At 68.4% G+C, this 21150-nt stretch overlaps 6 protein-coding genes across 6 annotated transcripts; 4 read left to right on the top strand and 2 right to left on the bottom strand.

The window, feature by feature from the left end:
• Positions 1-587: 587 nt before the first annotated feature.
• On the bottom strand, positions 588-2887 carry CHLNCDRAFT_138475 (hypothetical protein; the record flags this gene model as incomplete). The annotated part of the gene is made up of 3 exons (XM_005844850.1): positions 588-2114; positions 2269-2706; positions 2801-2887. The coding sequence occupies 3 exons, from the start codon at positions 2885-2887 to the stop codon at positions 588-590; spliced, it is 2052 nt and encodes a 683-aa protein (XP_005844912.1).
• Positions 2888-3188: 301 nt separating this feature from the next.
• On the top strand, positions 3189-5599 carry CHLNCDRAFT_138474 (hypothetical protein; the record flags this gene model as incomplete). The annotated part of the gene is made up of 8 exons (XM_005844948.1): positions 3189-3203; positions 3303-3492; positions 3632-3671; positions 3786-4097; positions 4210-4293; positions 4668-4689; positions 5014-5409; positions 5519-5599. 8 exons carry the CDS (start codon positions 3189-3191, stop codon positions 5597-5599), a joined length of 1140 nt encoding a protein of 379 aa, XP_005845010.1.
• A 99-nt stretch (positions 5600-5698) lies between these two features.
• CHLNCDRAFT_58772 (expressed protein) lies at positions 5699-6712 on the bottom strand. Its single transcript, XM_005844849.1, has 2 exons — positions 6146-6712; positions 5699-6018 (listed from the first exon to the last, which is right to left on the bottom strand). The coding sequence occupies exons 1-2, from the start codon at positions 6692-6694 to the stop codon at positions 5788-5790; spliced, it is 780 nt and encodes a 259-aa protein (XP_005844911.1). The 5' UTR covers positions 6695-6712; the 3' UTR covers positions 5699-5787.
• Positions 6713-7034: 322 nt separating this feature from the next.
• CHLNCDRAFT_138472 (hypothetical protein) lies at positions 7035-9227 on the top strand (the record flags this gene model as incomplete). Its single annotated transcript, XM_005844947.1, has 5 exons — positions 7035-7163; positions 7281-7998; positions 8139-8551; positions 8698-8871; positions 9069-9227. The coding sequence occupies 5 exons, from the start codon at positions 7035-7037 to the stop codon at positions 9225-9227; spliced, it is 1593 nt and encodes a 530-aa protein (XP_005845009.1).
• A 622-nt stretch (positions 9228-9849) lies between these two features.
• Positions 9850-14713, top strand: CHLNCDRAFT_138471 (hypothetical protein; the record flags this gene model as incomplete). The annotated part of the gene is made up of 16 exons (XM_005844946.1): positions 9850-10143; positions 10290-10393; positions 10610-10703; positions 10903-10965; positions 11129-11186; positions 11328-11563; positions 11849-11933; positions 12104-12138; positions 12579-12711; positions 12837-12953; positions 13141-13261; positions 13479-13583; positions 13761-13825; positions 13999-14112; positions 14315-14424; positions 14603-14713. The coding sequence occupies 16 exons, from the start codon at positions 9850-9852 to the stop codon at positions 14711-14713; spliced, it is 1845 nt and encodes a 614-aa protein (XP_005845008.1).
• Positions 14714-15183: 470 nt separating this feature from the next.
• Positions 15184-20976, top strand: CHLNCDRAFT_138470 (hypothetical protein; the record flags this gene model as incomplete). Its single annotated transcript, XM_005844945.1, has 20 exons — positions 15184-15276; positions 15404-15560; positions 15697-15826; positions 15971-16188; positions 16389-16518; positions 16653-16702; positions 16800-16881; positions 17044-17185; positions 17307-17390; positions 17566-17700; positions 17923-18190; positions 18418-18466; positions 18622-18679; positions 18923-19086; positions 19247-19577; positions 19899-19985; positions 20120-20221; positions 20347-20436; positions 20636-20725; positions 20839-20976. The coding sequence occupies 20 exons, from the start codon at positions 15184-15186 to the stop codon at positions 20974-20976; spliced, it is 2598 nt and encodes an 865-aa protein (XP_005845007.1).
• Between the last annotated feature and the right edge of the window lie 174 nt (positions 20977-21150).

The following is a 21150-nucleotide window of genomic DNA, read 5'->3' as shown; positions in this document are numbered from 1 at the left end:
CAACGCAGCGGCGGGCAGGCACGCGGGACGGGCTGTAGGCTGGGGCAAGCCCACCAGCCGGCAAGACAGGCAAGGCAAGCAACCTGCAAGCTGTAGAGGGATTGGGTCCAATCAAAGCAACGGGCTAGGGTGTGGAGAAAGGTAAAAGGCGATCAAGGGGACGGGGAAGGCATCAAAGGCGGCAAGTGTGTACACCTGTCATGGATTCGCAGTGGGTGGGAGACAGCAGAAAGGGGGACTGGCAAACAAATGGAGGCCGGGGGTGAGATGTGCGTTGCTGCAGAGCAAAAGGTGCGGGGCTGATCAAAAGGTCACAAGCGCACGGAGGGGACACAGGGGGACAGGCGCAAGGGCGCGGGCACGAGGCGGTGAGGGGAGGGAGGGGGCGCAAGGCTGCCGGCGGTTTGGGAAATCACACATGCATGCATTCATGACACCGTCAAAATCCAAAGGTCAAAAGTCCAGGCGCGAGGCACGGGGCCAACCCGCGGCAGCCACCAGCGCCTGGCTGCCTCTCAAAGGGCGCAGAAAGTCGCCGCGGCGCAGAAGCGCGTCCGCGGGCACGAGGGGTCTCACGGCGAGCCGCCTCACAGGAACACGGGGCGGGGCAGGGGGCACGAGTAGGTGAGGTACTTGTCCTGCGGGTGCAGCAGCACCACAAACACCTTGTCCACGGACGCCAGCTTGACGCCGCCGCTGGCGTTGGCGGGCAGCAGCACCGACACGAGCACCGGGCCAGCGGCGACGCCGCCGCGCGGCAGCAGCGCGGTGCCGCCGCCGCCGCCGCCGTCCTCCTCGCCGCCGCCCTCCTCGCCGCCCGCCGCCGCCGGCTGCTCGATGCGGAGCGGCTCGGGGTCTGCGGCGGCGGCGCCGCCGCCGCCGCCGTCGGCCGTGGCCGCCGCCAGGCTGCGGCCGCGGAAGCCCGTGGCGCCGAGCACGTACCGCTCCAGGCTGCGCCTGCTGCGCACCGCGTGCGGCACCGAGGCAGCGTCAAACTCCAGCACCTTGTGGCACATCTGGGGCACCTCCAGCCCCGCGCCGCCAAACAGCTGCCCCGCCAGGCGCGGGAAGGCGGCCGAGGCGGCCAGCGGGCCGGCGCCCGCGCCGCCGTCGGCATCCAGCAGCAGCGCCACGGGCCCCAGCTCCTGCAGGCGCTGCAGCGCCGCCGCCTCCAGCGCCGCGTTGCCCGGCTCCTCCATCAGCGCCTGCAGCGTGCTGTTGAGCAGCTGGTGCAGGCGGCCGCCGCCGGCGGGCAGCGCGCGCGGCGGCGCCTGCCCCTCGGACGCCGCCGCGGGCAGCGCCTGCAGCCGGCGCCCGCCGCCCGCCGCCGCCTCGCCGCCGTCCAGAAACGGCGCCGCCGCCGACTCTGGCAGGGCCTGCAGCATGCGCTGGGCGCCGGCCGCGGCCGCGATGCTGGCGGCGGCGCTGGCGCTGCTGGCGCCGGGGGCTGCCAGCGGCGCCGGCGTGAGGGGTCCCGCAAACATGAAGAGGGTGAAGAGGGCCAGCAAGGCGCTGCTGGCGCCTGCCGCAGCAGTCTTGGCGCGCTTGGGCGGGCGGGCAGCCGCCGGCGCGGCGGGCGCGGCCCGGGCCGCGCCAGCAGCAGCTGGCTGTGCCGGCTTGGCGGGCGCTGCGGCTGCGGCTGCTGCTGCTGCTGCTGGCTGGCCGGTGGGGCGGCCAGACTGCTGCACAGAGAAGGTGACCTTAGGCAGGAAGCCAAAGGGGAGCAGGGGCCACTGGGGAATCACGCCCTTGGGGGCCACGCCCGCAGGCGCTGCTCCCGCTGCCGGCTGCGCGCCCTTGGCTGCTGCTGCGGCAACGGTGGCGGGAGCCTGGGCTGCGCCCGCCACCTTGCCCGCCTGGGCGGCGGCTGCTGCGGCTGCGGCGCCGGCGGCGGGCTTGGCGCCAGCTGCGCCAGTCGCGCGCCCCGCCTGCTGGCACACCAGCACCAGCTGCTGCCTCAGCTGCATGTTTTCGGCGGTCAGCCGCTGCACCGTGGCCGCCAGCTGCGCGTTGCGCTGCGTCAGCGTGCCGCAGCGCGCCTCCAGCTCCGACATCTGCTGCTTCTTGCGCTGCCGGGACAGCTGCGCGTTCTCGCGGTTGCGCTGCATGCGCGCCTGCGGCGCACGTCGCCGGCGGCGGGAGGCAGGAATGCTTGGCAGGCAGGCAGGCAGGCAGGCAGGTAGGCAAGCAGGCGCAGAGCAAGCGGGCAGGCACTGCAGGCACACGCAGCCAGGGTGGGAACAGACAGGCAGCTGGCCGGGCGCTCACCAGTCGCTTCTCCTCCTCGCTCAGCGGCCGCTGTGGCTGCTGGGCGGCCGCTGCGCCGCCCGCCTGCGCCCCGCGCTGGCTGGTGGCGGCCGCCGGGCTGCCGGAGCGGCCGCCGCCGTTGGTCTCGCTCTCCGAAGTGGCGGGGCTGGCATCCGCGCCGCGCGGCGGCGTGCCCTGGCGGGGGCCGGTGGCGGGGGCGGCCGGCGCGGCGCCCACCAGCGGCAGCACCACGGGCGAGTCGCTGCCGCTGTCGCTGGGCGAGTGCCGCGCGTCGCTGCTGCTGGCGGGATGCGAGAAGGCATCCAGCTGCAGGCTCTCCAGCAGGTCGGAACTGGCGGGGGCCGCGCCGCCGCCGGCGGCGCCCAGATCGTCTAAGTCCAAGCACTCCAGGTCGTGCAGGCCGGGCGGCAGCCCCACATCACTCAGCCCGCAGTCGAGCTGCAGCAGGGGGAGGAGGAGCAGGCGGGGCGAGCGTGTTGGTGACTGCAGAGTTTTCCCCTTGCCAGCGCCCCCGCCGCCCAAAGGCCTGCACCTGCAGGTCGTCCAGTAGTCCCACATTCGGGAGCCCGTCCAGCAGCAGCTCGCCCCAAGTGTCTTCTGGAGCGGGCGCTGCTGCCATGCCGCGTGCAGCGTGCTCACGCCGCTGTCTGTGGCTCAGTACAAGAGCAGTCGCTGGGGGCACACGCTCGGGGGCTTGCAGCGCGTGATCGAGAGGTATGGGCGGGGGCAGGGGTAGGTCGCGTGCGTTGGGCGGCTACAATCGCTGCAGCCTCCAAAATTGCAGCTCAGGTTAGGAGCCTGTCCATGCATCCCCAAAGATCCCACCTTCCAGAGGCCGTGTGCCACGCGGGATGCAGGGACCAGCTGGCGCGCTTGCAGACGGACAAGAGGGGTCATCCATATCCCCATACGCAGGCAACATGAGGGGCTGCCGGGTAAGGAGCCAAGGGTGACCCGTCCCCTGCCGACGCCCTCGCCGCAACCTGAGCCGGCTGGGCCCACAAACCTCCCTTCAAGCTGTCCTGTTGCTGCAGACTCTAACACGATTGGCGCTGGCTGCAGCAGAGGCGGCAGGAGCCTCTGCTGGCGGCGGCCGCCACCTCGCCGTTGCCACTGCTGCTGCCGCCACTCCGTCCACTGCCTTGACGGCAGCCCGGCTCTTCTCCACTGCATCAGAGGCGCTGGCCCAGGCGCCGCCCGCCTTTGTCTTCGACATTGATGGCGGTGAGCTTGAACAGGGAGGCCGGGAGAAGGGAGAAGGGTGACGCCGCTGTCATTGTGTCGCTTCAAAAGATGCTAGATGCACCTGATTAGATTTCCAAGGCTGTACTGAGGGAGCAGCGCCGCCCCTGCGCCCCCGCAGTCCTCATCCAAGGACGTCACACGTTGCCGCAGGCCAAGCGGTAAGCCTGCGAAACGGCGACGGCTGCACGTGTCACCCCTGTGGTGGCCTCACGCCTGCGTGCCCACCTGCCTGCCCGGTGTCCTACCTGCCTGTGCCTGTGCCTGCCCCGCAGCGCTCTGGCAAAGCTGTACACCCCCGACGGCTCCGCCCCGCTCTACCCGCTGGCCTTCCTCACCAACGGCGGCGGCGTGACGGAGCGCGTCAAGGCGCACCAGCTCAGCGAGTGGCTGGGCGTGGCCGTGGACGAGTCCCAGGTGGTGCTGTCCCACACGCCCTTCCGCCAGCTGGCGGCCCAGTATGCAGAGGAGCCGGTGCTGGTGGCGGGGCGGGGGCAGGTGCGGGAGGTTGCCCACCAGTACGGTTTCAAGAAGGTCGTCACCACGAAGCAGCTGGCGCGCGCCATGCCCGCCGCCGTGCCCTTCCAGTGAGTTGGTGCCGCCGCTGGCGCAGCCGCATGTCTGCCTGCCCGCCTGCCTGCCTGCCTGGGTTGGCTTGCACAACGTCTGCCCCCACCCGCACCACACGCCTGCCTGCAGCGAGGACCAGGGTATGTTGCCTGGCGGCGACCTTCCCAGCTACACACGGGAGCTCAAGTTCGGCTCGGAGCACGACCCCATCAGGTTGGGCGGGCTGGATGGCCTGGTTGCAGCACATGGGAACACATGCAAAGGCAGGGCAGGCGGGGCTTGCAGGGGGCGGTCCGCAGCAGCACCGCAAACAGCTGGGATCACACTCCTGGGGGCACCAACCTCGGCTGCTTTCACTCTTGTGCAGGGCGATCATGGTGTTTACAGACCCCGCATCGTGGTACAGGCAAGCACGATGCCTGCTGCCCCGCGACCGCCACCTCTCATGGCGTTCCTGCCATGCACCATCACCCGGCGGCTACGGGCCTGCATTGCATGCTCCCCTTGGGTGACGCGGCCTGCTTTGCTGCATCTGCCTACTTCCGCTGCTGTGGCTGCTCTCCCCCCTCCCCTTGCTGCTGCTGCAGAGACTTGCAGCTGATGGTCGATGTGCTGCTGTCCCGCGGCACCCCGGGCCACCCCGCCCCCCCCCGGCCCCCTCCCCGGGAGGGTCTCCCTCTCAACCCCCGTTCGGCAAGGGGCCAAGGAGTTAGCCGCGCCGGGTTTTGGCCAGGGCCCCTTTCCCCCCCCCCTGAGGGCAATCTATAAAAAGGTAGGGGCTCGGAGGGGGGCCGCCAGGGAGGTCGGGGGGCGTGGAGCCACGGCAGGCGCCCAAGCAGGGCGATCATGGAACTAGGGTTCTGTGGAGGAGTGTTGGGCGCGCCTCTTCTGCCCGGCTCTGGCGCTATGCATCCCCGTACTGCTGTTCTGCAGGTCCCCGGCGAGCCGCTGCAGGCCCACTATTTTGGCAAGCCCAACTTGGCGCCGTACCTGCTGGTAGAGCAGCTGCTCCTGGCGCAGGCAGAGGCGCTGGGTCTGGAGCTGCCAGCGGCGGCCACCTCAGCGGCAGCAGCTGATTCAGGCGCGGGGGCAGGCGTGCACCACAGCGGCCAGCTGGCGCGCACGCCGCCGCCGTTCTCAGCCATTTTTGCCGTGGGCGACAACCCGGCTGCGGATGTGCGGGGCGCCAACGCGGCGGGCGCGCCCTGGGTGTCGGTGCTTGTGACCCAGACGGGGGTGGCGCGCGGCAACTGCGCCATCGACCCCGCGCAGGCAAGCCCGGGGCCCGCCCCTGCGTTTGCATTGTTGCTGTGCAAATCTGGCTGGCTGGTAGCCCGATGCATCTGTGCCTGCCCTGGCGGCCCTCTGCCGACATCCACCCTTCCACCCGTCGCCACTCATCTTGTTTGCGCCCGCCGGCTGCTGATGCTGCTCCCAGGTGGTGGTGGACGATGTGGAGGCGGCAGTGGGCGCAGCACTACACCGCACTCGGCACTCCAAGTGGCACAGCATGCGGTAGCGGCCAGCCAGCCGACAAACAGCCACTGCGTTCAACTGCCCGCCCAGCTCTTTTTGTGATTCCCCAGCACTGCTACTTCGTTCTCTCTCCCTCCATTTTCTTATTCTTTTGTTAAAACTGTATCTTTCACATGCTACAGCACTGCACGCTTCAAGATTATTGCAATGAAAACTCTCCACCGACGGCCCTCAGGGCAGCGCGTCCATCTGCTGCTGCTGCTGCCGCTGCTCGTTCTCTTTGCTCTTGCTGCTGCCACTGGCGCAGGCTTCTTCTGCCGCTGCGCCCGCTGCGGCCTGCTTCTGCTTCTTGATGCCTTTCAGCGACTGCTTGTCGAGGTGCCAGGCTTGCTTGGTGACGGCTGGCAGGTAGGGCCGCAGCTTGTTGCTGGCTGGCTCCCCAGGCAGCACGCGCTTCAGGGCCTGCAGCATGTCAGCAGGGCGTGTCAGTGTAAGAAATGAAGGCAATGGAAACGGTCCATCCATTGCGGCTCCAGGTGCACATGGCTGGGCCCTTGACACTGCCATTCCCAATGCCTCTAGCGCGCACCTTGGAAATGTCCAGACTCGTCAGCGCAGTCATCTTCTGCTGCTTGCCCCGCCGCTCCTGCGGCTGCGCTGCCGCCGCTGCAGGGGCAGCTTCTGCATCCGTTGCAGCTGCAGGGGCTGCAGCGGATCCTGCTTGGCCCGCCGCCGCTGCCGCTGTCTTGCCCGGCGCCGCTTCGCCACTGTTGACACGCCGCGCCTCCTCCAGCACCCGAGCTGTAATCTCATCTAGCAGCCGCCCCAGCACCTTGACGCTGCCCACCGTCAGCTCGGCGCCCGGCTGCATGCGCTGCAGCCTGCCCGCCAGCCACGAGCCCAGCTCCGCATCAAACTCGTCTTCCTCGCTGTCCGCTCGGCTGGCTCCGCCTGCTGGTGCCCCGCCTGCAGCCTCTGGCAGCAGCTCCTGTCCCGCTTCTGCAGGCGCTCTATCCTCTGGCTGCTGCGGCTTCAGGTCCTGTGTTGCAGCAGGAGGACCAGGCTTCCAGCCGCCCGCTGCGGCATCTGCCTGCACCTGGGCAGAGGCCTGCTGCGGGGACTCTGGGGAAGCCTCCATGGGGGTCAAGGCAGCACTTGAAATCAATCGGGAAATGGTAGGCAGCTATAGCTTGAATTCGGGCCGCAAGAGAGCGCAGCACCCAGCACAGGGTGGAGGATTTTGCGGTCTGGAGGCTCTGCGGGGCCTGTACATCGGTACGCACCTTGCGTTTTGAAGTCCGCAACGTCACCAACCTGCTTGTCTCTCCACCCTGACCCAGTTGCCGCAAGACTCTTCTGAAACCTTGGCGGCCAGTCCCTCAAGACATTCTGGGGAGCGGCATGAGTGATAGACACCGGTAGCAGCGCACCGTCCTCGCCGTCTGCAGCAACGACCAACGGCAGGCGCGGTCAGCACGATGGCCGGCAAGAGCAGCGGCAAGAAGAGCCGGCTATCGGGCAGGCGGGGCCCAAATGATGACAGGAGCGCAAAGCGGCACAAGACCTACAGCATCAAGCAGTTTCTGCAGCCCGCGCCGCCGCCTCTGGTGAGGCCGTCTTGCATGCTCGGCGCTAGTATCCGTCATCCTTGTGCCCGCTTGCTGGCAGCAAGCATGCAGAGCGTCCTGCCCTTGCTGCTGCTCGCTCCCTCTTGGTATCTGCAGGCGCGGGCGCAGGATGACAGCCTGCGCGACAGCAGCGAGGAGCCAGAAGACCAGCTGCCCAGCCAGACGCCGGCAGTGGGCCTGCTGGCCGCGGCCGCTGCTGCTGCTTCCGGCCCGCAGTTCACCGCGCCCACTGCAGCAGGCGCCAAGCTGCAGACGGGACTGCTGCGCAGCCTGCAGCACCGCTTTGCGACACAGCAGGCGCTGGAGACACCGGCGGGCCTCGCAGGGGCTGCGGGCGATAGCAACCAGCCACAACAGCAGCAGCAGCATCTTGCCGCACTAGAGGAGGACGAAGAGGAGGAGGAAGAAGATGGCTTTCAGATTTTCTCACAGCTAACCTATGAGCCCACCTTCCTTAGCCAGCGGCCGGCAGAGCTTGGCTCAGAGGCGCCCGCTGGCCAGGCCACAGCTGGCCTGGTTGCTGGTGTTGCAGACACTAGCCAGCAAGCCACCCAGACACAGCTGCTGCCGTGCAGCCAGCAGGGGGCACAGCCGGCGGCGGCTGTGGGACGCCCTGCCGCCACAGCAGCGGCGGCAGCAGAGGAGGAGGATGGTGACGATGGGCTGGATTGGCCCAGTAGCCAGCTTTTGTCGCAGCACCAGCAGCAGGAAGATGCGTTGCGGCGAGCCTCGGGCGTGTCTGCTGCCAGCCACAAAACCACGCCAGCGCTGCACTCATCAGAGCGGGTGCAGTGTGATGGTGTGGGCCCTTCTGGTGCGTGCTGCCGCTGCGTGTCTGCCCTGCCCTCAACCCATGCCTCATTGATACCAGCCTGCGTACCAAAGGCAGTTGAGTGGCGCTGAGTAGAGGCGTTTTTTTTCAAGTTTCTGGCATGCCTGACCCAATGCCAGCAGGCCAGAAGATGTTCCCGATGTTCCGCCGTCGAGACAACCTGAAGAGGCTGTACATTGTGCGGCACGGCGAGTCGGCATACAACGCGGCGATGCAGGCACGTGGCTCCAGCTGGGCAGACCCTCAGATCTTTGACGCGCAGCTGACGGACCGCGGCAAGCAGCAGGCGCGGGCGCTGCGGCAGCAGCTGGCAGCGCTGGACCTGCCGCCAGACACGCTGTGGTTGACGTCGCCGCTGCAGCGCGCGATGCAGACGCTGCTGCTGGCCTGCCCCACTGCCCACCTGCTGGCCCAGAGCGGCGGCTGCGAGGGCGCCAGCGCAGGCGATGGCAGTGCTGAGAACAGCTCAGCGGCGCCCAACGGCGGCGATGAACCGGCACCCAAGGTCATAGTGCTGCAGTCGATTACCGAGAAGGTGGGTTGTTGCCAGCCGCTGGCTGCTTTCTTGCATTAGACAAGAGCTGGAAATGCAGAGCAGCGACATGCTTCTGGCAGTGCCTCTGTACTCTTGCATTACTGTTTGGCCTCCAAGTGCTTGCGCCTGCTGCTGCGTGCCCGCAGGTGTTCACCTGCGGCGACATTGGCCACCCTGCCAGCGAGCTGCGCAAGCGCTACCCCCAGCTGGACAGCCAGCTGGCGGTGCTGCCGGAGCTGTGGTGGCACTGCCCCGCAAACAAGCCCAACTGCGCGCTGCAGAAGTGCTTTGGCAGCCACGAGACCAAAGAGCAGGTCATGGTGAGCCCTGGGGAGCTGGCTGGCTGGCTGGGCAGGTGGCCAGGCAGGTGTGTAGCTGGGCAGAGTGTGCGCTGCTTGGCAATGGGGTTCAGTTCAGCAGCCTTCCGTTCAAGAGTCGGCATTCAGTTAAGCGTGGCGGCCGCTCGAGGGGCACCAACTGAGCAAAGCCTGTACCGTCTCTGCCTGCCTGCCTGCAGTCGCGCATCAGCACCTTCCGGCGCTGGCTGCAGGACCGCCCCGAGTCTGTGATAGTGGCGGTGGGCCACAGCAGCTACTGGCGCAGCTTTGAGGAGGTGTGCCGTGGCACCAAGCCCTCTCACATGCGCAACTGCGAGTACCGCCTCATCAACTTCTAGCCACCCCAGCCCTGGTGTATCTCGTAATGAGGCGGTCATCAGCAGGTCTAGCATCTGTGACCTGGCGTTGCACTGCCCTGCCTGGCATGCGGCACAGACCGAGGGCAGTGGCCTTGCAGCCCGGACCTCGCACCGGTTTGCGACCCGCCCAGTTTTGACGGCACACGCCTCCAGACGGCCGTCTGCTCTGCTTTCATTTTCGTGCCCCCAAACTGCTCAACTAATTATGACACAGCGCATCGCTGACTCCATCTTGACGACACTTTCGTGTCTGCAGAGGCCTCTCCTTGTACATCCCCCCACCGCCCTTGCCGTGGCCCCGCCAATTCGTTTCTCCTCTCTTTGCCTGCTTTGTGCTGGCCCCTGGATCCCTTGTGCTTGACCTAGCTGGCCCAGTCCCGCATTAGGGCCTGTAATCAGCATCCGAGGTGAAGACTGCTGAGGTTTCCATGTGGCGGCAGTACAGCCGCGGTACCCCGGCTTGGATGAGCTGCGTGCCCACCCGCGATTGCAGTGCCGTGCGCGCTGTCCTGGCAACATCGCAGCTTCCGCGGCTTGACTAGGGCCCGTAAAGCGTCAATGCACGCCAACAAGTAGCCTCCTGCCCCGAGACTCCTTGGCGATGCAGGCCCTAGCAGCTGCCCCCAAGCTGGCGATGCCGGGGTGCCGGGCGCCCCTGCCGGGGCGGGCGCTCGCGCTGGCGCCCCTGCGCCACCACCCGCAGCCCCGCCGCGTGCAGCGGCAGCGGCCGCAGCAGCAGCGGCTGGTGGCCACCCAGGCCTTTCTGTCCACCGACACACTGGTGGGCCTGGCCATCTTCTTCTCCCCCAGCGTGGCAGCCCTCATCTACGCCTACATCAAGGGCAAGGGCAACCTGACCGACGGGCTCAGCCGCCTGCTGACAGACGTGTCGCAGGTGGGCATGGGGCTGGGACGTGCACAGCGCGGCCCCCGCCAGCCACCACCCCTGCTGCTGCCGACTGCCGCTGTGGCTCCTGCCCTCCACCCTGCCTCTCCCTCCCCACCTACCTACCTCCTCCCTCCTTCCCTGCCGTCCTGCAGGGCTACTTCCAGCCCGATGTGGGCGGCAAGAACATCCCGGTGGCGCAGGGCGAGCTGTCTGACCTGGCGGGAGACGAGCCGCTGTTCAAGGCGCTGTACAAGTGGTGAGCTGGAGGGCAGCTGAACCAAAGCAATGAACAGGGCTCGACGGCACGGTGCCAGAAGGGCAGGGCAGGGCGGGACCCTGGTCGCAAGTCGGCTGCAGGCTGGCCAGGCCTGGTGGGCTGGCGGGCGTCTCCCGGCAGGCGGTGGCTGCCCCACAACCCGCTGGTGTTGCCTCACCCCTGCGCCCGACCACACGGCCCGCTGCCTGGCCCCAGGTTCATTGAGAGCGGCGGCGTGTTCAAGCTGGAGTTTGGGCCCAAGGCCTTCATCGTGATATCAGACCCGCTGGTGGTGCGGCACCTGCTCAAGGTGACTGGCCAAGGCCGCCTTGCTGTGTGGCACGGGCTGCCGCAGTCCTCTGTTTCGTCGCACTTCCTTCACCGCCTGCGCCGTGCCTCGTCCAGGCCTCACCCCTCCCTTTCTCTCTTTTTTCTTCACCGCGCCCTCCCCGTCATCCCCTCCATTCTTCTCCCCCTACCCCTCTGCCCTGCCCCCCTTTGTGGCGCAGGAGAACTACACCAACTACGACAAGGGGGTGCTGGCGGAGATTCTGGAGCCCATCATGGGCAAGGTGGGCGGTGCGGCTTAGCCTTGTCTTAGCTGTTGGGGTTGAGGCAGTGGCGCGGGTGGTGTAGTGGCCTGCACATTGCTTCGGTACCCAGCTGGCAGCAGGCCTGCCGCGCCGCCACAGAGCGCGCCCCGCTGCGCCCCCTGCCGCCCTGCTGCCGCCGCAGGGCCTCATCCCCGCCGACCTCGAGACCTGGAAAGTGCGGCGGCGTGCCATCGTGCCAGGTACGCCTTCCCCCGCCTCTGCTCACCCCCTCCCCTCCTCCTGCTCGTCCTCTCCCTCGCCCCTCTGCCACCCCTGCCCTGGCCCCTTATCTCACCCTCCCACGCTGCCCGCCCCCTGCCCCCTGCCCCACCCCCCCGCAGGCTTCCACAAGGCCTACCTGGACGCCTGCGTGGCCATGTTTGGGCGCTGCACGCAGCACACGGTGGACAAGGTGGAGGCGGCACTGGCGGCGGCCTCCCCTGCCCCCGACGGCAGCCAGGGGGCCGCGGTGCTGGACATGGAGACTGAGTTCCTCAACCTGGGGCTGGACATCATCGGCCTGGGGGTCTTCAACTACGAGTTTGGCTCCATCACCTCAGAGTCCCCCGTCATCGAGGTGGGGCAGCCCTGCCCCTGCTTTCCTGTGTTTACGGCCTGCATGTCCGCAGAGGGGCTTGCTTGCAGAGGAGCTTGCGATACAGGGGCAGGGGGGGCGGCAGGGGGCAGCAGAGAGGCGGGGCTGGCAGGCGCCGGCGCGGGTGGGGAGGGCGTAGCGCGGGGTGGCACAGGGGGTGAGGCGCCGCGTGGGCGCTGGCATGGCCTGGGCGCGGCGTCGGGCGTGCCGACCCAGCCCTGCCCTGGCCTGCCCTGCCCCGGCTGCCGCTCCTCTTCGCTGCTGCAGGCGGTGTATGGGGTGCTGAAGGAGGCTGAGCACCGCTCCACCTTCTACATTCCCTACTGGAACCTGCCGCTCACAAAGTACCTGGGTGGGTGGGGCGGGAAGGTAGCGTGGGGAAGAAAGCAGGAAAGGGGCATGGGACAGTGGGGCAGGCAGGGGGCGAGGGACCGAGCTGCGCGTAGCCAAGCCTGCCGTCGGGACCATGCTGCTGATGTGCTTGCCCTGCCCCGTCTTCCCGCCCTGAATGTCGTGCCGCAGTGCCACGTCAGCGCCAATTCAACGCTGACCTGGCGGTGATCAACGAGTGCCTCAACCAGCTCATCGAGCAGGCAAGCAGGGCAGCTGGCGGCTTGCCCACGTGCACCCACCAACACGCCCCTGAAACCGGAGCCAGGCGGCCCGGCTTCAGCTGTGCATGCGGGCTGGGGCGGGGGCGGCAGGAAGCAAGCCGCGGTCCCTGTCCTGCCCCCTGGCCCCCATCCCTCGAGATGTCGCCCAACCGCCCGCCGCCCGCTGCCAAGCGCAGGCCAAGAGCACTCGCGAGGCAGGCGACATCGAGGCGCTGCAGGCCCGAGACTACTCCAAGGCGAGCGGTGCCTGCCCGCCTCCCCGCTCGCCGCGCGCATGTGCCTGTCCCCCGCCGTGCCTTGCGCTTGCGAGCCCGCTCATGCCCCCACCCCCGGCCCCCAACACACACACGCCCTCCTCTCTGCCTCTGCCTCTCCGTGCGCAGGTCAAGGACGCCAGCCTGCTGCGGTTCTTGGTGGATATGCGAGACGCTGACCTGGAGGCCAAGCAGATGCGGGACGACCTCATGACCATGCTGATCGCGGGCGAGTGGCGGCGTGCCGCTGCCCTGCGCCTGTGTGTGTGGCATGTGGGTGGCTGGCTGGCTGGCTGGCTGGGTGCCTCGCCCGGCATTTACTGGCCGCGCCGCCTCGGCCGACGGCTGCCCTGCGCTGCTACCCGGCCTGCCGCCTCCCTAGCGCAGGCCACGAGACGACGGCGGCTGTCTGCACCTGGACGCTGTTCTGCGTGGTGCAGGATGAGCGGGTGGAGGGCAAGGTGCTGGCGGAGATTGATGCGGCGGTGGGGGACCGTGTGCCTAGTGAGTGGCAGGCGGCTGGGTGCAGGGGCATGGCTGGGTGGTGGTGCTGGTGCTGTGCCTGCGCGTGTGTGGCGCCAGGGGCACACGCAGCGCCGCCGCGGCGACTGGCCGCTCCCACCCCTGCTTCCGGGGCCTGCCGGCATGCTGACATCCCTCCTTCCTCCACTCTCCCTCCCAACCCGCGCAGCCTGGGACGACTTTGCCAACCTGCCCTACACCCGCATGACCATCGCAGAGGCGATGCGCCTGTACCCGCAGCCGCCCATCCTCATCCGCAGGCAAGCGGGCGCTGGAGGCTGGGTGCGGGTGTGCGTGATTTGTGTTGGGAAGGGAGGGAGGCGGGCAGGCGTGTGGGCGGGTGGGTGGGGGTGGGGGTGGGCAGGGTAAACACGCAGCTTGGTCGCTGCCAAGGCACACCTCTGCCGCGCAGGCGCACCTCGTCACAGCCCGAGGTCTCCCGCAAACTGCCACCCGCCAATCCACTGCCGCAACACACCCCTGCCTCTCCCCCCCACCCCCCTGCAGGGCGCTGGGCGAGGATGTGCTGCCTGCCGGGCTGGGCGGCGACCCCAATGGCTACCCCATCGGCAAGGGCGCAGACCTGTTCATCTCTCTGTGGAACCTGCACAGGTGGGCGCAGAGGGGTGGTGCGGATGTGGCGAGGCGCCGCGTTTTGCAACGTGGGGTGCGGCAGCAGCTCCTGCAGGAGCGCCCAGCACCGCTCTGCTCCCGGCTTCTCTCCGCCAGCAGCCGGCGCCCGCGGCTGCTCATGACCTGTGCTGTCGCTCCCTTTGCCCGCCCTGGCAGGTCGCCCCACCTGTGGAAGGACCCGGACACCTTCCGGCCAGAGCGCTTCACAGGCCAGTTGGGGGGTGGGCTCCCGGCCCCTGCGCCTGCGCCTGGCAGCCTGCCGCCGCCTCTGGGGCCCGAACAGCAGCTGCCGGCGCATGCTTATGGTGCCCTCTGCCGCGCTGCTGCTGCTGGCTCCTGGTGCCGCCACTGACGCCGCCCCGCTTGCCCGCCCCGCTTGCCGCCTGCCCTGCAGAGCGGTTTGTGAACGCCGCGTTTGGCGGCAAGTGGGCTGGGTACACCCCCGGCGGGGAGGGCTCCTCCCTCTACCCCAACGAAGTCTCCTCCGACTTTGCCTTCCTGCCCTTTGGTGCGCCCGCGGGCCGGCCAGCCAGCTGCGCCCGCAGCAGTCCGATGCGGGTGTCCAGATTGGGACCACGCGTGGCGTTGCATTGGGCAGACCCCTGCAGCTGCCATGCTGTCGCTGGTGGTGGTCGTCCATGTGTGTGTGCCGCTGTGCGCCTGGCAGGCATCCACCCTGCCCTCCGCCCCCGCCCTCCCTCCCCCCGCAGGCGGCGGCGCGCGCAAGTGCATCGGCGACCAGTTTGCCGTCACCGAGGCAGCGCTGATCCTGGTCATGCTGCTGCGCCGCTTCCGCTTCAGGCTGCAGGACCCGCAGGGGGTGCGTGCGGGCGGGCGAGGGGGTGTGTGGCGGCGTGTCTGTTTGTGGGTGTGAGTCTTGTGTTTGGTGGTGGTGGTGGTAGGCAGGAGACTCCCAGGCAGCTGCGGGAAGCAGGGAGTTGGAGAGAGGCACCTTCCCCGGTGCCGCTGACGTGCGCCTCTTGCCCGACTCTGGGCAGGTTGGCATGGCCACGGGGGCCACCATCCACACGGCAAACGGCCTCAAGTGCACGGTGGAGCGGCGAGTGGCGGCGGCCACGGCGGCGGCAGAGCCTGCCCTGGCAAACTGAAGGGAAGCACGTCGCCGGCAACCTCTTGACCCAACAAGCACCCCGTGTCATTCCTTTTTCCTCCAGTTTTTATTGAACACTCTCTTGCCGTCTTCTCAAGCATGCACTGCTGTTCGTCGCTGGCAAAATGCAGCACTTGAGTTGAGACTCCCATGCGTCTCCCACAATTTTCCTGTTTTGGTTGAGATGTCTCTAAACTGTGACACCTCCAAGCATCAGATGGTGCGTTTTGGGGTTGTGACCGTAGGGGCGGTTGCAGGCGGCCACCCGTCCCGCCCACGCGTCCTGCATCGCAGGTAACAGTCGGCGCAGCAGGCCCTGCCGCCGTCTCGGTGTAATCCGCCAGTAAAACCCTGCTGATTCCGGGCCAGGACTCTCGCTCTCCGCTTACTTGTGTCCCGGTCGCGACTAGGGTTCTCTACGACTTTGACAGGCACGCAAGCCAAGCGGAAATCTTGCATCACAGAGTCATGCCAAGCAAGACGAAGGGGCTGGCGAGGAGAGAGGTTCTCCTGCCGGGTGACCTGCTGCCCCATGCCCACAAGTGCGCTGGCAAGCACCACGTGAGTCCCGGGGTGTCGGAGATGGAGCCACAATTACGCCAGGCACGGGTGCTGGACTGCGAGGGGGGGCGCCCCAGCCAGCTCCACCCGCCACCGGCACCAGCCACCCGCCGCCACCAACCTGCAGGGAGTGATCCTGCGGGTGGAGCCGCCTGCAGTGCCGGGCGGCTACCCGCTGGCTGTGATCCAGATGACAGACTTCCTGGTGGAGGGGACCAAGACGAAGAAGGTGAAGCTGTCGCTGCCGGTGGAGCAGGCGGCGCAGTTTGTGGTGGCCAAGAAAGGTACACTAGCCCTGGTGCGGCAACAGGCCTGCTGCAGCACACAACATGTGCTGCAATGCAGTTTCTGATCCCAATCGCCTGCCATTGGCCTGCCGACCCTGCGCCATGCTGCTCATCCCTGCACGTTCATGCACAGGCGGGCGGCCCAAGCGCGAGGTGGCGGCCAGGAGCAAGGAGGAGGAGTGGGCGCGGGCTGCGGGGGTCAACTACTCCATCCCCCGCTGGGCCTCGCTGGACCGCGAGCGCACCCCCAAGAAAGCCAAGAGGTGGGCGGCAGGCTGGCTGGTCGCCACGTCCGTGGTTGCATGTCAGCGGCGGTGATTGCCATGCTGAACAGCAGTGTTGTTGGTGCATTCTCCGGCCCCTCTGCTGCCCTCTGCTCACATACGCGCTGCCCTGCCCTGGAGCAGGGCGCCGGACGCGCCGCCGCTGCACGGCCCGCCGCTGCAGGAGCGGCTGCGCCAGCTGGAGGCGGCCCCAGCCAGCGAGCGCTTTCCGCCCGGCACCCGCCTTTGGGTGCGGGTGGCCGGCAGCGGGCTGTGGCCGGGCGTGGCCTGGGCCTTTGCCCTCTGCAAGCGCCGCGACTGGGGCCAGCTGCTGCTGTCGCACCGCCCAGGCGAGCCGCGCTGTGCTGCCTGTCTGCTGTGCTGTGTGCTGGGCGGGCTGCTGTGTGGCATCAGCATTGACTATGACAGGATCATGGCTGCGCTCTTGGCATGGATCCAAGTGCCGGGTTGGGCCATGTGAAGAGCGCTTGCCCATCCTGCTCCCCCGTCAATGCTGCTGCCACCCACGGGGCCGGCTCAGCACGCGCACACGCACCCGCAGGCATGCTGCTGGTTCGCTTCTACGGCGAGCACAGCAACATGTGGGTGAGGGAGGAGGACTGTGAGCTGCCGCCGCCCGACGAGGGCGAGCACCTGTGCCAGCTGCGGGCCGCGGGCCGCCAGCACAACAAGTGCGTGCACGCCTGCTTGGGTGCGGGACCCGGCGTCATCAATGGCTGCCGTGGCGTCGAGGCGGCTGACAGTGTCAGCTGTCCCTGAGTAGTCGACTCGAGCGACGTCCTGCCACACCCGCCTGTGTGTGCAGGATGCGGCTGCTGGAGCTGGCCCTCAGCGAGCTGGAGGCTGCACACCCGGGTGCGGCGCCAGCGCCTGCCGTGCGCTCCGCTGCCTCTGCCTCCTCCTCCCCTGCCCGCGACCCCCGCCTCGCCTCCCGCCGCCACCCACCGCTCAGATCCGGAGCTGGAGCGGCGGCGCATGGTGCAGCTGTACGAGGCGTACCTCCAGACTCGGCAGGCCCTGGACACCTGCTACCTGTGAGGCGCAGCAGGGAGGGCGCCGCCCCCGGCTGCCGTGTGTCCTGCCACGCCTGGCTGCAGCCATCTCGCTCCATGTGCGGCACAGCTGCACGCCGCTGATACATCTGCCTGCCGCCTGCCTTGCCCTGCCTGCTTCCTCGGGCACGCCTGCCGCCGCAGGTGCCGGGAGCTGGGCGCGGATCTGGAGTGCGCGTGCTGCGACCGCCTGTTCCACCCGCTCTGCCTGCACCACCCCGCCGTCAGCAGCGCGGAGTTGCCCGGCGGCGTCTGGGCCTGCCCATGCTGTGGGGAGGAGCAGGAGGTGGGCATGGCGTGGGGCTGGGTGGGGTGTGGTAGCTGCAGCACGGGGGGCGGCATCCAGCGAGGCGGTGGGCTCTGGTCCAGATCTCACGTCTGCTGCCATGGCTGCTGCCGCCTCGCAGGTGGGCAAGGTGCGGGAGGAGGGGGAGGGCGGCGAGGTGGATGGAGAGATAGAGAGGATGGGGCTCACTCCTGATTGGATTGTGGTGAGCTGGCCAGCCGGGCGCCTGGGTCGAGGCTGGGCTGACGGGGATCCGCCGAAAGGCGTATCCAGATCATCAGCTTTGCAGATATTATAATTTGGGTGCCAGCAGCAGCAGCCAGTAACCGCCTCCCTCCTGTGCATCACTTGTGCACCACGCCGCCGTCGCCGCCCTGCAGGAGGCGGCGGCGTTCCGCGTGTTTGGCCTGGAGCGCCCCACCGCGGAGCGGCCCTACATCGCCGGCCTGCTGGACCCCTGCACCAACTCCAAGCTGGCCCCCAACATCCCGGCAGAGAGCCTGTACGACAAGCAGGTGGGTGTATGGGGTAGGTGGGGGATGGCGGCGTGCTTAACAGGGGCGGTGGAAGTGCAGGTGGGCAAAGGCAGAGGGCGGGCAAGGGGATGGGCGGATCTGGAGGGGACCCAGCATGTGAGGCACTTGCGGGTGGCAGATGTGGCCCCTCCTCGCTCTCAAGCATGAAGCTGTTCCCTGGCCCCTCACCCCCGCGACGACTCCTTCCCCCTCCCCCCCGAGCCCCGTGCCGCACAGGACAACGGCCTGAAGCTGAGCAACAGCTGGCAGGGGCGGTACGTGCTGCTCAACCCCGACTACCGCGCCCAGGTGCAGTGGCGCTTTGTGAACCGCGCCATCGACGAGGTGGAGAACGGCGGGGTGCCGGCCGTGGTGCTGGTGTGCCGCAACTCCACAGACACCGGCTACTTCCAGCGCCTGCGCCCCTACCCGCGCGTCCTGCTGCGCCGCCTGTCCGCGCGCTTCAAGGACTACGAGAAGACGCCCATCGGTAGGTGGGGCGTGGGTGGTGTGTGGGTGTGGCTGGTGGGTGGTGATGGGTGTGGGGTAGTAGATAGGTGTGAATTTGCAGTGTGTGCGCGTGTGGGGTAAGTGGGGGCAAGGCACGCATGATTGGGTGGCGGCGCGAGGGCAACGCCTGGGTGACAACGGCGATGCGAGGGAGCGCGCAAGCCGGCCTACCTGCTTGCGTTCTGTGCCGCTCCTCCCCCTGGGCAGGCTTTGGGATTGCGGTGTTCTGCATCGCCAAGAGCAACGTCAGGCGAGTGTGTGGGCTGGGGGGCAGGCAGCCGGTGGGTGTGGTGTGCAGCGGGGCAGGGTCCGTCGGAGCGGAGGGACGGCACCCTGTCTGCCACCCGGCACCCCACCAGCGGCAAGCACCAGGAGAGGCGCCTGGTCTGCTGCCGCTGCTTGGTGTTGCAGGGAGCTCTACTCTCGGTTCTACGACGCCTTTGAGGGCATGGGTGAGCCCAACATTCCGGTGGACAGAGACATGATGCAGGCAGGCGGGGGACGGCTGCGCCGCGGGGGGTGCCTACCGTTGCCCTGTGCCCGTTTGGGGCGCCTGCTGCCGGGCCTCGGCGGCGACGCACTGCTGCTGTGCTAGGTCGCTGGGGCATGAGCCGCTCGCACGCTGGACCACTAAACACTGCCCAGCCAACCTGCCACCAACCTGCAACCCTGTGCCTGCGCCCCCTCCCCCCCCCCCCCTTTGCCCCCCCAGACCCGGGAGTTTTTCGCCCTGCTGGACCGCCTGCGCGTGTATGCCGACCAGCACCATCGCGACCACTGGGTGCAGTGCACCGCCTGCTCCAAGTGGCGTATCGTGGACTTCCGAGCGGCGCAGCAGATCGGGGACGACACCGAGTGGAACTGCGCCATGCTGAGGTGTGTTTGTGATGGTGGTGGTGGTGGAGGCGTGTGTGTGTGTGTGTGTGAGTAGTGGCAGGGGAGGCATGTTTGTGTGTGACTGCGGTAGTGCTTATATGTGTGTGGTGGTGTGAAGCACTGCCTGGCTGCTGGCTGCCCGCCCGCCCCCCGCCCGCAGGCCGCCCTTCTCCAGCTGCCAGACGCCGCTGTCCAAGAACGAGACGGTGGGGGGCCACTACGCCGCCCGCGGCGCGGACTGGGCGGGGTCTGGGGATGAGGAGGAGGGCGGAGCCGCACGCTGCTGCGCGCTGGGGGCTGGGGAGGGCGAGCCTGGCAGTGCCGTGGAGGAGGCGCAGGCGCACCAGTCCCCGCGGGCAGCAGCGGCTGCCAGCGGTGGCACGGCTGTTGACACGCCGGTGGCAGCCCGAGGCGAGCGGCGGCAGGCCCGGGCCTTTGGTCCCGGGCGCAGCAGCGGGCCCAGCAGCCCCGTGGCAGCAGCAGCTTCGGTGGTAGAGGAGCAGTCGACAGTCCCAGCTGCCCTGCTCTCGCATCCCGCCTCAATGCCAGCCGCCCGCGACACCCCGGGTGTGCCGCCTGGCACGGCCTTGCCGCCGCCTGCGCCGCCGCCACCGCTCGCCTGGCTGCTCCCCTCTGGGCCAGGCACAGCAGCGGTAGCGGCAGCCGAGCCCTCTGCAGCCGAGCCCTCTGCAGCTGAGCCCTCTGCCGCGCCCCGGCCGGCAGCAGAGGAGCACCAGCAGGCAGGGCAGGCGGGGTGCCAGGCGCCAGCGCTGCCTGGCGTGCCGCCCCACCTGCTGCCGCCGGCCTGCCAGGTGGTGTGTGCCAGCACGCTTCACGAGCTGGTCAAGCTGCCGCCACGCAACGCCAGCCTGGCCAGCGAGGAAGGGGGCGACAGCCAGGTGGGTGGCTGCGCCTGTGTGCGGGCAGGCGGTCGTTGGCGGGGTTTTGCTGCACAGACTGGGCTGCCTCTTCTGCACTGCCTCTCCGGAAGTGACACCTGCCTTTCTCCCCGGCATGCCGCCCCGGCCCGCAGGTTCTGACGGCGCTGGAGCTTGCTCGCCAGGCGCGCATCGCTGCCAACCGTGCCTACCTGGCGGGGCTGGGGCTGGGCCCCAAGGCCATGAGCTCAGGACAGGTGGGCTGGGCAGGCCCACGCGAGTGGACACGCCATGCGTCCCAGAGCTGCTGCTGCCTGTTGATGCAGCACCTGCTTTCTCTCCATGACTGCTTCTGCTTCCTTCCCACGCAAGCATGCCGCAGGTGCCCCCTCTGGCGCCGAATGATCCAGTCATGCTGGCGGCGGCATGGGAGCTGGCCAGGCGCGCGGCGGCGGAGCAGGGGCGGCAGCAGGTGAGGCCGGTATGGGGGCACCTGGGTGCCCTCGTGCCAGGCCGGCAGCCTGGGGGAGACTGAGCTGAGTGCAGCGGGTCAGTGTCGGCCCACCACCTGCAATGCCGCCGATATGCACAGCCTGGCGGCTCCCGAGCAGGGTGGCCGCTTGCCTCCCCAAGGGTCTGGCTGGCTGATTAGCACTGTTCCCTGCGCGCAGCTGGAAGAGGTACGGAGGCGGTACGAGGCTGCTCGGCGGCGGCGCCAGCGCGAGGAGCCGCGCCTGCTGGCGGCCCTCAGGGAGCTGCAGGTGGGGCCTTTCTTTATGTGATGTGTTGTGCGTCTGCTTGGAGCAGCTCCCCATGCTCGCACTGCTGTTAGGCGCATGTTGGGCAAGTGGTCCCCTGGCCCGCCTGCTTGCAGGTGGAGGAGCAGGCGGCGTGGCACCAGCTGGAGCAGGCGGAGTGCGCCGCTGCGGAGCTGAAGCGGGAGCAGCATCGGCAGGAAGGCGGGGAGGCCTCTGCCGGCGCAAGGCAGCAGCAGCTGTTAGCACTGGTGTGATTAAATGGGCAGAACGCCAGCGCAGTACTCCAATCTCAGTACAGCAACAGAAGAATGAAATGGCTGCCAGAGTGGGCTAATTATGCAGCAAGGAGATTTCGGTGCTAAATGAATTCACGCGGCTGTTTACCAGAAGTATTCGAGGTGACAATGCAATGAAACAAAAGCCGTTGG

The sequence above is a fragment of the Chlorella variabilis genome (assembly GCF_000147415.1).
Source record: "Chlorella variabilis unplaced genomic scaffold CHLNCscaffold_20, whole genome shotgun sequence".
NCBI lineage: Eukaryota > Viridiplantae > Chlorophyta > Trebouxiophyceae > Chlorellales > Chlorellaceae > Chlorella > Chlorella variabilis.
This window is presented reverse-complemented; position numbering and strand designations above follow the sequence as displayed.